At 39.6% G+C, this 15809-nt stretch overlaps 3 protein-coding genes across 3 annotated transcripts; all 3 read right to left on the bottom strand.

Moving 5' to 3' along the window:
* Positions 1-418: 418 nt before the first annotated feature.
* LOC130213590 (trace amine-associated receptor 13c-like) lies at positions 419-1405 on the bottom strand. Its single transcript, XM_056445318.1, has one exon. The coding sequence runs from the start codon at positions 1403-1405 to the stop codon at positions 419-421; it is 987 nt and encodes a 328-aa protein (XP_056301293.1).
* A 5513-nt stretch (positions 1406-6918) lies between these two features.
* Positions 6919-7911, bottom strand: LOC130213586 (trace amine-associated receptor 13c-like). Its single transcript, XM_056445312.1, has one exon. The coding sequence runs from the start codon at positions 7909-7911 to the stop codon at positions 6919-6921; it is 993 nt and encodes a 330-aa protein (XP_056301287.1).
* A 5060-nt stretch (positions 7912-12971) lies between these two features.
* On the bottom strand, positions 12972-14131 carry LOC130213554 (trace amine-associated receptor 13c-like). The gene has a single exon (XM_056445272.1). It carries the CDS (start codon positions 13997-13999, stop codon positions 13010-13012), a length of 990 nt encoding a protein of 329 aa, XP_056301247.1. The 5' UTR covers positions 14000-14131; the 3' UTR covers positions 12972-13009.
* Positions 14132-15809: the final 1678 nt, after the last annotated feature.

Here is a 15809-nt window from a genome sequence, read left to right as displayed (position 1 = left end):
GAAAACAAATATGTAAAAATAATACATGAAAATGACATTACAACAACAAGAACATCACACAAACAAACACGAATGAGTGAAGCATCTAAATACATGTTTATTTTTTATATATCTCTGTACGTAAGTATCTTTTTGTTTAAACTATATTTCAGGAATAGGTTTTTTTTAATAAGTTAAAGATATTTTAGGAGAGAATTGGGGATATGATGCATAACAATTTGCAAATATTTGTGAATTAAATTGTAGTGTGTTCCAGGCATTTATTTTTGGTATTATAATAACAAAAATATTAAACTAAATAAACAATATCTACATCTTCATGGTCATGTTTTACAGCATTATATTACAAAACATCATGAGACGTGCATTATGAAAACAGGAAAAGGGAGGGGAAGCATATTGTTTTTAATTCTGTGACTTACATCACATTCATCAGCGAGGAGTCTTTATGAAACACTTTAAATGTGAAAATTAGTTTTAAGCTTTTCTGAAACCAAGGATAGAATAAGGCATAAATGATGGGATTAATAGTGGAGTTCAGGAAGAACATCATTACAGTAACATCTCTGATATGAAACAAGTTTTCACTGATGTATGGAATCACTAAAGAGGTAATATAATACGGCAGCAAACACAGAAGAAACACAAAGACCAGAATCCCCAGCAGCATCGCAGCTTTTCTCTCTGATTTGTCGCTGATTTTGTTTTTCGAGGATTCTGTGCTGTTGTGAACCTGAAGGGCTCTTATAGCAGTCGCATGTTTCTTAGCAATGACAAAAACATGAGTGTATAATATTATAATGAGTGTACACGGCATTAAAAACACAATCAGAAGATCAACGATTGATGAAATCCCATCAATAATAGCTATACACACTCCTGGACACACAACATCAGTGAAGTTTCCATTAACATACAGAAGAGTGACGTTATAAATGAGTGAAAATAACCAGTTTAGCAAAGTTGCTACACAGTTCACAGTCAGTGAGATTTTCTCAGAGTAAAAAAAAGGAGAACTCAACGCCAAAAAGCGATCGACAGCTATTAAAGCCACAGTGTGAACAGAAACACTTGTGGCTTGAAAATTCACAACTTTTAAAACTGAGCACATGACTGATCCTGAAGTCCAGCATGATTCAATGACCCAAGATAAATGAAGTGGTATCACAAAAACTCCCACCAGCAGATCAGACGCAGCCAAAGAGAGGATGAGGATGTTGGCAGGTGTGTGGAGCTGCTTGAAGTGACTAACAGAGATGATGACCAGCAGGTTTCCACACACGGTCAGAAGAGCCACAGCTGCTGCGGCCACATACAGAATCACATAGACAGATAAAGAAACAGATCTCTCTGGACACGAGTAGTCCTCACAGATATCAGTTTCATTCAATGCTGTAAGATTCATTGTGAAACATTTGGAAGAAACATCCAAACAGAGTATAGGTTCCTGCGACTTTCCTCATATAAAGTTAAATACATGGAAAACCACAGATGTGTCTCACCACTAGCTGTGAACGGCTCCTCACTGAACACATTCACTCTTAAAGATGTGCTACAACTCACACGGCCATTTATACACCTGACATGTTGACTCTATTTCAGCAGCATCAGGGGAGAAGAACATTCAGCTGAGAGATCAACTTGTTTAGACAGGTTTTGGTATAACTTTATGGTCTAATAACAAGTGGATTTACATGAAATGTATAAAATAAAGTTGTCAATACTGTAAATCTACAGATATACTGTTTACATCTCCATGTTTTAGTATGCTTTCCATTTTACATGCAGAAAGCATCTACACTTAACCCTGGGAAGCCACAGGAAACCATTTGTAAATGTCAGGAAAAGGCTGTTAATAATGTTGTAAGGCACGGACAGCTAGGGGGATGTAGTCTGTCTGGATTGTGTTCACATAAACATACTTTGCATACTAATGTACACTATAGAATCATGGTCATCATAGTGGATCATGGTTGACCTGAGCTCAAACAAAGCTCACCGACTATGTTATATAAAATATTCTAAATGACCTGTAAGCCAAATATATAGGAAATCTGCAGGACATGTAGGTAGACTTTGTTCTGAGATTCATTCATTATTTTGGTGATGCATTTCTACATAAATATTAGGCGCAAATTTATCTTTGAATCTCTTATGCAGTGAGTATTGCATACTTTTAATAATTTAGTGTTTGTCAAATTGATAAATGCTCATCGTCACAAAGTTCTCCACACAATAACAGACAGGTGTGCAGGCAGTAAATCACTGATTCATCAATGTCTCAGAAAGTTATATGCATATTAATGAGCACTGTCATCAATATAAACATTACAGGTTTTTTATTAGTGCTATATTGGTGCCGAAACTGGGGATGAAGGAGGAACACGCTGTCAGAGAGCCCACGCTGCTGGGGGATGTTTGTGGTACCATAGCGCTGGAGGAACAAAGTCTGACTGGTACAGTCATCGCCGTCGGCCATAGCCAAGAAAAAAACCTGCTGCTGTCTGCCATGATGGGAAGGAGCATTGGCCAAGAAAAAAACCTGCTGCTGTCTGCCATGATGGGAAGGAGCAGGGAAAGTGAGTAAAGAAGGGACTTGCTGCCGGGCACCCCTGAACAGGAGGAGCCGTCCCCTGCCATGCAGAGATGGGGAAGTTGGAAACTACCCACCGAGAGACAACCAGTGCTGCTTCAGGCACTGCAACTGAGGGTCATTCAGCTGCTCGAGGACCAAACGGCAGTGTTTTTGGCAAACCAAACTCATTTTTATTCTTTTTTACGCTCTCCCCTCTCTCTTTCTCCCTATATGCTTTCGCTTCCTTTCTCTCTTGCCCCCCATGTCGTTCCCCAGGTCTGTAGATCCACCAAGGTGCCGACCCTGAGACAGAGAAGGGGGGTATATCACAAGGGGGTGAGGTCAAGAGCCATGGGAACAGAGCGAGGCTGGTCGTGAGCAGCACCTGTTCATTTACCAGTCTCGAGTCTTACAGTGAAGCGCAAGCATAAAAGAAGGAATGATGACAGAGGATGATGAGAGAGGACCAGGCCTGGACACTTTGTTTTACATTCAATTTGGCAGAAGCCTCCTGTTTGCTTTATTTTTTCATAATTAAAATTATTGAAAGGTTTGTCAGTTCTCTGCCTCCTTCCGGACGGCAAGCCCAGAACACCTCTCCAAGTAGACATTCAGGGGGCAATCTTTAACATATGCCTGAGCCACCAACCAGCTTCATTTGATGTGGAGGAGCAGTGGCTCGTCTCTGAGCTCCTGGTGACAGAGCTTCTCATCCTATCTCTGAGGCCTGATGAAGCCAACAGGACAAGCAAACATGAAATCCTGTGATCCCTGATCCAGCATCCACTCAAATGTCCCGAGTCTTTCCAAGAATGTTTTAAAATCTTTCCTGGAGGAGAGAGCTGAAATGACACCTGGTTCAGTCAGACGTTCATACTTCCCGTTCACAATGTGGTTGGGCCTGCTGGGTCTGTCTGGCCTCCTAATCTGCTAGCGGATCTAACTCATGACCAGGTGGTTATTGATTGACAACTCTGTGACTTTCTTTGCCTAAGTGTCATCTGACCAGAAGTCAAATGAAATGAGTCCATCCTCAACCTCAAACATAGGGTGTCACGGTGCTGTGTGCACTGATGGACACCCTTATGCCTGAACATAGTGTTCAACAAGGACCAACTGTGACTAGCACAAAAATCCAACAACAGAACAACACTCGGATTTAGATCATTGAGATTGTACCTTCCTATCAGACCTCATCAGATGTCACTGTCACTGCCCATTTGAGTGTTGAACTCTCCCAGTGGAACAATGGAGTAACCAATCTGAGCACCATCAAGCACCACTTTCTAAGAACTCCAAGAAGGCCAGGTACTCGGTACTGCTGTTTAAAACATGCTCGTAACTTACAGTGGGAGACCTATGCCTGATGGCACTTGGCCCTTGATGATTAATGTAATGCAATTTATTGGCTAAACTGGTACATTTTTCAGGATTGCACTCAACGACGTCTTGCCTCACTAGTTAATAGTTTATTAGATTTTATTTGGGGTTGGTTAGATGAGGGCCCAATGTCCCCAAGTGGACATTAGTCCAGTTTGGTGACTTTGTGATGTGGTGTTGAGGGTCCCCTTTCATAGTAGGGGAAGCACAGAATCTTTTAAATATGTTTTGTTTGGGGGCAGTAACTGGCTTGGGCAGATGGCCAGAGGTCTTGCCAGTTGCCTCAACAACACCATGCCATCATCAAGGATTGCCTCACCTGTTATCTTACCTTCAGCTCCCCAGTTCATTCCCCTATCAGTATCCAAGATGTCCATCAGCTCGGTGTCAGCATCCAAGAACTGACCCCTTCTCAAGAACACTGTCATGATCCTGAGACTCACCCCACCATGGCACCTGTTTCTGAGTCCTTACTCACAAGCCCCATTGTGACCTTGCTGTTAAGTGCCATAGAGCCCTTGCTCTTAAATGTCATGTATCTAGCAAGGTTCTCCATCTCAGCTACTCTGCCCAACATTAGGTTTGACGCCCAGCCTGCCCTACAATGTCCTCCAGTCCTGCCTTGTCCACCTGATTGCCCTCCCTGCCCCTGATCTGTTTCCCATCATGGACCATCCCTCCCTTGTGTCAGTCTCTCATATTTGCCACCACACCTCCATCCTCCAACTCCACCTGGACTCTTTATTGTGGTTTGTTTTGAAGTTTCTGGATGTCACACTTCTGAGGGCAGGGTTATGTCACTGTCCTGATGTCCCTGTATGTTGTGTTTTGTGATTGCCCTTTGCTTCTGTTCACCTCACTGTTTTCTTAGTGTTACACCCTCATTTGTTTCCTTGTTTCCCTCTCCGGGCTGCCCCTGAAAGCACTTGTTTCCACCCCCTTGTTACCCCGTTTGCTAGTTAGCCTTTTGTTTGTGTTTCTATATTTCAGTTAGTGTTTGTTAGTCATTGAATGGATGTTTCCATTCAAGACCTGTGAAGAAAGGATGCCAAGGTATCCATATTCCTGGACCAGGCCATATCCTGAGCCGTGGGCCAGCATGATCACCCGCCGGTGACCTACTCACATCTGCAGTTCTCCACGAAGGACATCCAGTGTTCTCCAGTCTCCGGCACCTAGACTGCAGCTCTGCACAGGAAGTTTGGCCAGAGGAGAAATCGTCGTGCCCAACTGAGCCTGGTTTCTCTCAAGGTTTTTGTCCCCCTTCACTTTCGTTAATTGATGAAGTTTGTTCCTCGCCACTGGCTTGCTTGGTTTGGGACTTGTGGAGCTGCGCATCGATAGATTTGCTCTTCAGTGTTTGGACTTTCAGCAGTGAAAATTAAACCACACTGAACTGAGCTAAACTTCAACTCTGAAAACTGGACTGACACTGTTTCAATTTACTAGAACTTCTTCTGCTTTTACACAACTTACATTGAAAAAGCTATACTGTAGAAATAAAGATGAATTTAATTGAAAATGTTTGAATGTGTAACAGGTTTTTGTTTCCTGTCCTGGTTAATTGATTATTTTTGACTTGGTGCTTGCTTTGGTTTATTTAATAAAGGTTTTACTCTCACCTTTGATTTCCTTGCACCCTCCACATTGCAAGTAATCCTTGTGCCGTGCATCAGATGGCAGAATCATTTCTGCATATTTAGCAACAGGTTGTACAATATGACAGCCGAAATTATTATTGATTAATTTGATAAATTCTTAGAATCATATATTTTGTAATTACGCAGCATTACACTTGGGGAGGGGGGGGGGGTTGTAAGCGATAAGAGTGCTGTGATTGAAAGATCTCAAAATCTTGTGTTCTGACAGTGCCACAAAATGGAATTACAAGTAACATTCATTCATTTTCTTTCAGCTTAGTTCCTTTATTCGTCAGGGGTCGCCACAGCGGAATGAACCGCCAACTTATCCAGTATATGTTTTAAACAGCGGATGCTATTCAAGCTGCAACTCATTATTGGGAAACACCCATACACTCTCGCGTTTTCACACATACTTACAGCCAATTTAGCTTATTCAATTCACCTATAGCGCCTGTGTTTGGACTGGGGGAAACAGGGAGCACCTGGAAAAAACAAACGACATGACAGACTACAGTCTGTGTTGAGAAGGAGCATTTACAGACATCAAGTGAGATGTTTTACTCTCAGTCAAGTGTATTTTACGTCACTACAAGAATTGTTTATTTCTTTATTTATTATACAGTATTTGTTTTTTTAATGGCACTTTATCTACAACAATGAGGTTGTGTAGCACAGAAATTGAACATCAGTTTTGTTCGAATGACTATGGGCTACCTAATTTAGAATAAACTGGATTTTTCAGCATTATTGAATATATGTGAACACATTTATTTTAATACTATGTTTCTCAATGCAGGGAAAAATTTGCAGAGAATGCCTTTTTTTCCCCTGTGCACATACAGTACATGAATAACACATAACATATTAGCCTAAACGAGGCCCATTATATGAGCTAGATGATTATGTTTCTGACATATAAACGGTTGTTTGTGACATTTATAACATTATAGCATAATTCAGGACAGGGGGTTCATGTAACATCATAGTTACAGAACAACCTTAAATAGCCTATTAACAAATCACAAATTATTTCTCATTCCTCATTAAGGGTTTGCCATTTTATCATAGATTAAACGTATTCATTAAAAAGGGAAGATGGAGTTATCTGTCACATGTGAAACAAGGTCTACAGGCTCATTCTAAGTTCATTTTAGTTGCCTGCCAAAAAAGGTCAGCATGTGTTAAATGAATATATTGGAAAATCTGAAGTAATATTCCAGCTGTTTCATCAGGAACACTCATGTTTGTAATCACAAGTACACAATCAGTACATAGACAAAATGTATATGAAAACAAACAACATGACATTTTGTCTTACATTTAAAAACATTGCACATTCATCAGGGAAGAGTCTCTTTGAAACACTTTGAAAGTGAAAATTAATTTTAAACATTTCTGAAACCAAGGATAGAATAAAGCATAAATGATGGGATTAATAGTGGAGTTCACAAAGAAAAATATCACAGCAACATCTCTGACATGCAACAAGTCAACAGTAGTGTATGAAATCACTAAAGACGTAATATAATATGGCAGCAAACACAAGAGAAACACAAAGACCAGAATCCCCAGCAGCATCGCAGCTTTTCTCTCTGATTTGTCGCTGATTTTGTTTTTCGAGGATTCTGTGCTGTTGTGAACCTGAAGGGCTCTTATAGCAGTCGCATGTTTCTTAGCAATGACAAAAACATGAGTGTATAATATTATAATGAGTGTACACGGCATTAGAAACACAATCAGAAGATCAATGAGGGATGAAACATCATCTATGACAAAAAAGCACACCCCTGGACACACAAAACCAGTGAAGTGTCCATTAATATAAAGAACGGTGAAGTTATAGAAGAGAGAAAACAGCCAGTTCAGCAAAGTTGCTATACAGACCACGGTCAGTGAGATTTTCTCAGAGTAAAAAAAGGGAAAACTCAACGCCAAAAAGCGATCGACAGCTATTAAAGCCACAGTGTGAACAGAAACACTTGTTGCCTGAAAATTGACAAATTTTAAAACTGCGCACATGACCGGTCCAGCAATCCAGCATGATTCAATCAGCAAAGTGAATAGAAGTGGCATCACAAAAACTCCCACCAGCAGATCAGACGCAGCCAAAGAGAGGATGAGGATGTTGGCAGGTGTGTGGAGCTGCTTGAAGTGACTAACAGAGATGATGACCAGCAGGTTTCCACACACGGTCAGAAGAGCCACAGCTGCTGCGGCCACATACAGAATCACATAGACAGATAAAGGAACAGATCTCTCTGGACACGAGTAGTCCTCGCAGATATCAGTTTGGTTCAATGCTGTAAGATTCATTGTGAAGCATTTGGATAAAATATGCAAACAGAGCAGGGCTTCCTGTGGACAGATGAAGATCCCCTCAGTGAATGTGCTCTTGTAGCTTCCACTACAGCAGATAAAGATGGGATACAAGCTACACTGCTTTATATAAACTTGACATGTTGACTCGTTCTGAGCATCAGGGGAGACGAACATACAGCTGGGAGATCAACTGATTCTGTTCATCCAGAAAAAAACACACAGAACTAAGTTAATGAGTGATTAAATGAAGCATATGAATGCTCTTCTATAATTGCCTTGCAATTAAATGCATTCTGCCTGCTCTGAACGCACAAATAGACCTCATTTGGGAAAAAGGCCCAAGCATGCTGTAATTACAACATCTGCCAGCAGGGACAGATTGACTCACTCTAAATAGCCAAGTAGCCAACAGGTTATTTTATGAAAATGCATTTAAAAACTAAATAATGTACACAGATAGCATATTCGCAACATAGGCTCATTCTGAAAATGTAGTCCTATATACATTTCTGGAGATCGCGAATTACGTAGCCAGAGATATGTATGGCTGCATTTTGTCTTTAAAATGAACGCTACGGGGTGGTTTGACGCCGATCCTTTTTGTGCTTACCAGCTGACCGCTTACCTCCGTATGGTCGGCTTTTCTGCTGTTACCAGTTTGTTCAGTAGCTCGCCATGTACGTCTGAGGACTTGAGAGTGGAGTTGGCCAAGATGACGGGATTCGAGTCCAGCAAAGAACAATTGTAGAAAGCAGTTTAGACAAAAACAAAAGCCAAAAAATTAAATAAACAAGTAAGTAACAGGGTGAGAATGTGGTAAAGTCTGAAAACCAGGTAAAAGTCAGGCTGTTGTGAGGGCTTTTCTTTTTCTGCATTGCTTTTGAAAACACTATTGGTTAGGTTTAGGGAAGGGGGTGGATGGGGGTATTGGTCAGTCGATCGTTCGTCAGTCAGTCGACAGCAGCCTCTGGTGGATTTACGTGAGAACAGCAGGTGCAAATGGCACTCGCGCGAGAGATTTGAGATCTGAAAACGTGTACACTGTGGCCTCTGGCAGATTCGTAAAAACAAAAAACTGCATAAAAAAAACAGCTCCTGGGACATATTTGGCACTCTCCAGAAATGCATATAGGGGTACGTTTTCAGAATGAGCCTGGGTTTAAAAAAAAAAAGATCTATAAAGAGTTTAGTGTTTTTTTTACAGAAAGGAACTGTCAGCCTCACATGCTTGCTCACTCAAAAATAAAATGCTGTTATTTTCCTCAACCCTTAGGCCAACAAGATGTAGATGTTTTTTATTAATAAAGATTTTAAGCTGAAATTGAGGTTCTTTGTGATTACCATGATTAAAATCATTGCTCCTGCTTCAGCCAGGGTACAGCAACAACGTTTCTTGATTATTACACCAGAATGAGAGTATAGTTCCTAGCCATATCAGCCTAGAAAATAGCAAGTTTTCATCTCCGTCAGTCTTAGTACACAGTGTAATTACTGAAGAGTCAAACCTTAAAAAATAGGAAACGGATAAAAACTGTTTTCGAATTTTAAGAGTGAGATGCTAACGGTCTAATCCGATTTATAAATCTATGCTAAGCTAAACAAAAAGTGCTCGTGCCAGACCTGAAGATCAGCTGAATGGATTCAAAAATGGTAAAACTCAAATGTTGACCTTTGGGGAGTAAAATGAGCTTACAGTATATCTATTTCCCCCCAGAAAGTGGAGTGTTATTTTAAATGAGCATATATTGAGCTGAATTGTGCTTTACAGCACTTGAAGTCCTAGAGCTTCACTTTTCAGTATGCTAAACAACACCATAAATTAATACTGATAAATTAGATTGTTGTTAGAATCATGGACGTGTCTTTTTACCAGCATTACCTGAAGTTTATTTATAAACTAATTTCGAGAGGATCACGTAATTATGATTGAACACGACTAGTTCTGCATTACCTATGTATGATCCACCAATCAGACGATTCCTAACCCACTATAAAGAGCCAGGGTTTCTCACTACAGTTATCTTCCATTTGAAGAATCTCGTCTTCCACCCCTATTCCTCCACCTTTCCCTTTATAGGGCGGCACGGTGGCCGAGTGGTTAGCACTGTTGCCTCACAGCAAGAACGTCACTGGTTCTAGTCCTTTAACAGGCCGGCTGTCGTTTCTTGGCAAAGAAATCAGGTAAGACAAAAACAGAACCCAAAAAATAAAATAAACAAGAAAATAACAGTGAGAATTTGGTAAAATCCGAAAACGTGGTAAAAATCAGATGAGGGCTTTTCTTTTTCTGGACGGCTTTTGTAAGTTGTTGGTGGGGTTTAGGGAAGTAAGTGGGTGGGCGGGTCAATCGGTAAAATTGGTTGGGCTTAGGGAAGGAGGTGGCTGGGTCAGTCGATTGGCCGTTCGCACAGTCAATCATTCAGTCAGTCAGACAGACGGTCATTCGACAGCGGCCTCTGGTGGGTGTATGCGAGAACGGCGCAGGTGCGAACGACAGTCGCGAGAGACATTTGAGATATCGTGGACTCGCGAAAACAAAAACTGCAACAATACGTACCACCCGGGGCATATTTCGCAGCCTCCAGAAACATCCACGGGACTATGCTTTCAGAATGAGCCTGTGTTGTTATGATCAATCATCAGGTAAGTGAATTCAAGTTGATGAATAGTATTTGAATGCATCTGTTCTTCACAGACATGAATGGGAAGGATTGGAATATCATATGCATGCAAAAAATGGATTTTGCCGTATGCATTGCATGCAAGGAAATTTTAAAATTGTGTAAAATTGTGTTATTTGTACACAGATTTATGAGATCGATTGGAAAAAATAAACAAAACACTGGAATTCAAGATGCTTGAATTTGCATATACAGTAGGCCTATTACTAAGTATCAGAATCTTGTTTGGACGCGCTCCCATAGGTGTCTCCACAGTGGACAAAAAAATAGAAATACAACAAAAACATAAAAAAAAAATATCGAAATGCAATTCATTATTAATTCTTTCATTGTAGCAATTTAAATATGACATGATAAAACGCAATCTGTGTCGATGTGGTACAGATGCCAAATGAGAAGTTTGAGAAAATACGTATTGCTTATTTACCAATGCACATGACAGAGAGCAGGAGAGAGACATGAGTTTGTGCAGCAAAGTTAATATGCTTTGAATGAGTGTTCTTCAAAGCTCTATGCCATTTAAAATAAACCAGATTTAACAGCATTATTGAGGACACGTGACAACATTTATTTAAATACTTTATATTTGAATGTGGGGAAAACTTTGCAGGGGAATACATTTTCCCTGCAAAAAAAATCTGTTCATTAATAGGCCTGTCATAAAAATCAATATATCGACTTATTGCACAACATATGAACATGACCTCAAGGATTTTTGTTGATGCAATATATATCGGCCTTACATAAAAACCAATTGTAGCAACACTTTAGCTGATTGCACAACCTCTCTATATCTAGGTGTCAGTGTCAGTATGGTTTTAAAACACTGTGGTATTTACTATAAATGACTTCAGTATATTTTCATGTGGGTGTCTGATGACTGAAAATAGATCTGGTAGCAAATATCACAGCCTCTGTTACTTTTGTACCTTGCACCTTTTTGTTAAGATTTATTATAATTTATTTAGGATATGCGTTTTCACATTCTGACTCCAATGCCTGATTATTACATTATTAAAATGACTATAATTAAATAAAATATTCTTAAGGATGAAATATGTATGTATAAAGAGTGTACTTGCATTGTGATGATATTATATTATCATTCTGGCATTATATAATGAGTGCCATAAAATGACAATAATATTGTTTATCGCAATGTATTTTGGTGCAATATATCCTATGACAAAAAAAAAACTTGTCGTGTAAGACCTATTCATTAACAGTTTCTGTATTTTGTGATCCACAAGTGTTTTCCATTCACTTACGGTTGTGAATTGCATTTTGGGAGCTTGATCTCTGCTCTGTTGACTTTTGATGTTGAAAATTCAATTCTACAGTTTAACAAAGTGACTTTTATTGACATTTTAGAAATAATCTAATGTATCAGAAATGATGTATAGAGAAATAAGTCTGTACAATAACAGATATGTGCTGGCAGCTTATTGCAAAGTTTTTGTAGAGTGATATACATGACCAAAACAGACAATATATCCCTTTAAACTATTAAAAATGTTAATAAAAGTCACTTTTTTAAACTATTCCATGTTAAAAGTTGTTGGAAGAAAGATCAATGTCCCATAATACAATTCAAAAGCATAAATAAACAGCCAAAAATAAAAATGTGAAACACAAAATAAGGAAAACTTTGTACAATACACTCAGAAATGAAGGTACGCGAGCTGTCACTGGGGTGGTACCTTTTTTAAAGGTACTCGTTTGTACTTAAAGGGTACTTATTAGTACCTTAAAAGTATATATTAGTATCTACAAATTTTAAGAGGGATACTTTTGTTCTTTTTAGGTACTAATATGTACCCTTGAGGTATTAATATGGACCTTTGAAGTACAAATGTGTACCTTTTGAAAAGGTACCACCCCAGTGACAGCTCGCATACCTTTATTTCTGTGTACATGCAAAAGTGTACAATACATGCAAAACACATGAATTTTGGCTACTATTAGACTAAACGTGGCCCATTATTTGAGCTTCATGATTATGGGACTTACATATAAAGTGTGGTTTGTGACATTTGGAATGTTATTGCCTAATTCAGGACTGGGGGTTCATATATCATCATAGTTACAGTTCAAGCTTGAATTTCCTATTTACAAATCACAAATAATTCTTTATACATTAAGGGTCTCTCATTTTATCATTATATTACTGTTAATAATCACAAAAGGAAAATGGAAGTTAGGTGTCACATGGAAAAAAGGGCTACATGCTCATTCTCAGTACATTTTAACAACCTGAAAAAAGATCAGTGTGTGTTAAATGAACTGTCTCTTGGCAATATCTGAGGAAATATTCAATAGCTGTTTTGTGGTGAAGAGTCGGGTATAAAATGGCAATTAAATGCAAATGGACATTAGTATACAGATAAACAACACAAACAAGTGTTTTACATTTAAAGACTTTGCACATTCATCAGGGAAGAGTCTCTCTGAAACACTTTAAATGTGAAAATTATTCTTAAGCTTTTCTTAAACCAGGGGTAGAATAAGGCATAAATTATTGGATTAATGGTGGAGTTCAGGAAGAAAATGATCACACCAACATCTCTGAAATATATGAAGTCAACAATACTGTATGAAATCACTAAAAAAGTATAATACGGCAGCAAACACAGGAGAAACACAAAGACCAGAATCCCCAGCAGCATCGCAGCTTTTCTCTCTGATTTGTCGCTGATTTTGTTTTTCGAGGATTCTGTGCTGTTGTGAACCTGAACGGCTCTTATAGCAGTCGCATGTTTCTTAGCAATGACAAAAACATGAGTGTATAATATTATAATGAGTGTACACGGCATTATAAAAACAATCAAGAGATCAACAAGGGATGAAACTTCATCTACGACATAAACACACACTCCTGGACACACAACATCAGTGAAGTTTCCATTAACATACAGAAGACGAAAGTTATAAAAGAGAGAAAACAGCCAGTTAAACATAGCTGCTATACAGATCACAGTGGGGGAGATTTTCTCTGAGTAAAAAAAGGGAAAACTTAAAGCCAAAAAGCGATCGACAGCTATTAAAGCCACAGTGTGAACAGAAACACTTGTTGCCTGAAAATTGACAAATTTTAAAACTGCACACATGACCGGTCCAGCAATCCAGCATGATTCAATCAGCAAAGTCAATTGAAATGGCATCACAAAAACTCCCACCAGCAGATCAGACGCAGCCAAAGAGAGGATGAGGATGTTGGCAGGTGTGTGGAGCTGCTTGAAGTGACTAACAGAGATGATGACCAGCAGGTTTCCACACACGGTCAGAAGAGCCACAGCTGCTGCGGCCACATACAGAATCACATAGACAGATAAAGAAACAGATCTCTCTGGACACGAGTAGTCCTCGCAGATATCAGTTTGGTTCAATGCTGTAAGATTCATTGTGAAGTATTTCGAAGAAACATCCAAACAGAGCAGGACTTCCTGTGGACAGATGAAGATCCCCTCAGTGAATGTGCTCTTGTAGCTTCCACTACAGCAGATGAAGATGGGATACAAGCTACACTGCTTTATATAAACTTGACATGTTGACTCTTTCCGAGCATCAAGGGAGACGAACATACAGCTGGGAGATCAACTGATTCTGTTTATCCAGAAAAACAGAATATGTGACACACAGACCTAAGTAAAGTATGCTGAACTATGCAAAGCCTATTAATGCTCTTTTTTAAATTTGGCTTACAATCAAATTTATTCAGTCTGAAGGGCCTTCACTAGGGGAAAAAGTGACCTTTGGCCCAAGAAAGCTGTATTCACAACATATACCAGTAGGGACTGACTGAGTCACTCTAAAAACCTTCACCCTAAGGCAGGGGTGTCCAAACCCGATCCTGGATTGCCAGTGTCCTACAAAATTTAGTTCCAACCCCAATCAGACACACAGATATAGGCTGTTTCTCAATTCCAAGAACGCAGAGAATGGACTAACGTTCTTGTGGAGACCGGCCTTGCCAGGTGTCCTCAGAAGAACAAACTCGGAAGACCACGAGAACAGAGAATGCATCCTTTGAGAAATGAGATGCTGCGTTCTTCCTGATGGTCACGTGACCTTCATGCGTTTTTAATGGAAAATTATTTAAACATTACAACATTCATACACCGATTTATTGTTTTTTCAAAATATATACTATGCATAAAAACATAAATATATACTGCACAATGTAAATAAAACAGAGTTTAATACGAATTTCAGCAAACAAACAACCTTAAGCTGCGGTCACACTTGACTTTTCCTCCAATAGACTTCCATTCATTCGCACACGAATACGTCAGACAAGAAATGCAGGGTCATGCATTAAGTTTCGCAGGTTGCTGCGGTGCAAAGTTCAAGCTTGGTGAACTCTGACCTGTGAAATCGCATCACTTGACTGCGTGAGATCCATCGAGGATCAAAACAGGACCTCTCTGGACAGAAATTTAAAGCATGGAGTAATCGCTCGCTTTTTTAAATGTCTAATCATCTTGTTTAATCCTGCCCATTTTCGCAGCGCCACACGACAGAATTTCACACACACAAAGCCCGGTGTGACCGTAGCTTTAATGTGTTTATTTCTTTATTAAGATGTCCATGGTAATGTTTACTTTTACCGTTTCATTTAAGGAAACTCCTGAGCTAAATAAGTGATATCTCTGAACTTTAATAATAAACCTATATAAAATGCTGCACTTTGGCAGCTGATGATGACCTTACACGAGAATCACGAGGACGCAAGACCGCTGAAGAACGCATATTGAGAAACAGCCATACACTCAGCGGCCACTTTAGGTACACCTGTCCAACTGCTCGTTAACTCAAATGTCTAATCAGCCAATCACCTGGCAGCAACTCAATGCATTTAGGCATGTAGACATTGTCAAGACGATCTGCTGCAGTTCAAACTGAGCATCAGAGTGGGGAAGAAATACTTTGAACGTGGCATGGTTGTTGGTGCCAGACGGGCTGGTCTGAGTATTTCAGAAACTGCTGATCTACTGGGATTTTCATGCACAACCATCTCCAGGGTTTACATAGAATGGTTCAAATATTAGAAAATATCTAGTGAGCGGCAGTTCTGTGGGCGTAAATGCATTGTTGATGCCAGAGGTCAGAGGAGAATGGCAAGACTGGTTCAAGATGATAGAAAGGCAACAGTAACTCAAATAACCACTCGTTACAACCGAGGTATGCAGGTCAAACCTTGAGGCAGATGGG

This window comes from Danio aesculapii, chromosome 20 (assembly GCF_903798145.1).
Source record: "Danio aesculapii chromosome 20, fDanAes4.1, whole genome shotgun sequence".
Classification (NCBI taxonomy): domain Eukaryota; kingdom Metazoa; phylum Chordata; class Actinopteri; order Cypriniformes; family Danionidae; genus Danio; species Danio aesculapii.
This window is presented reverse-complemented; position numbering and strand designations above follow the sequence as displayed.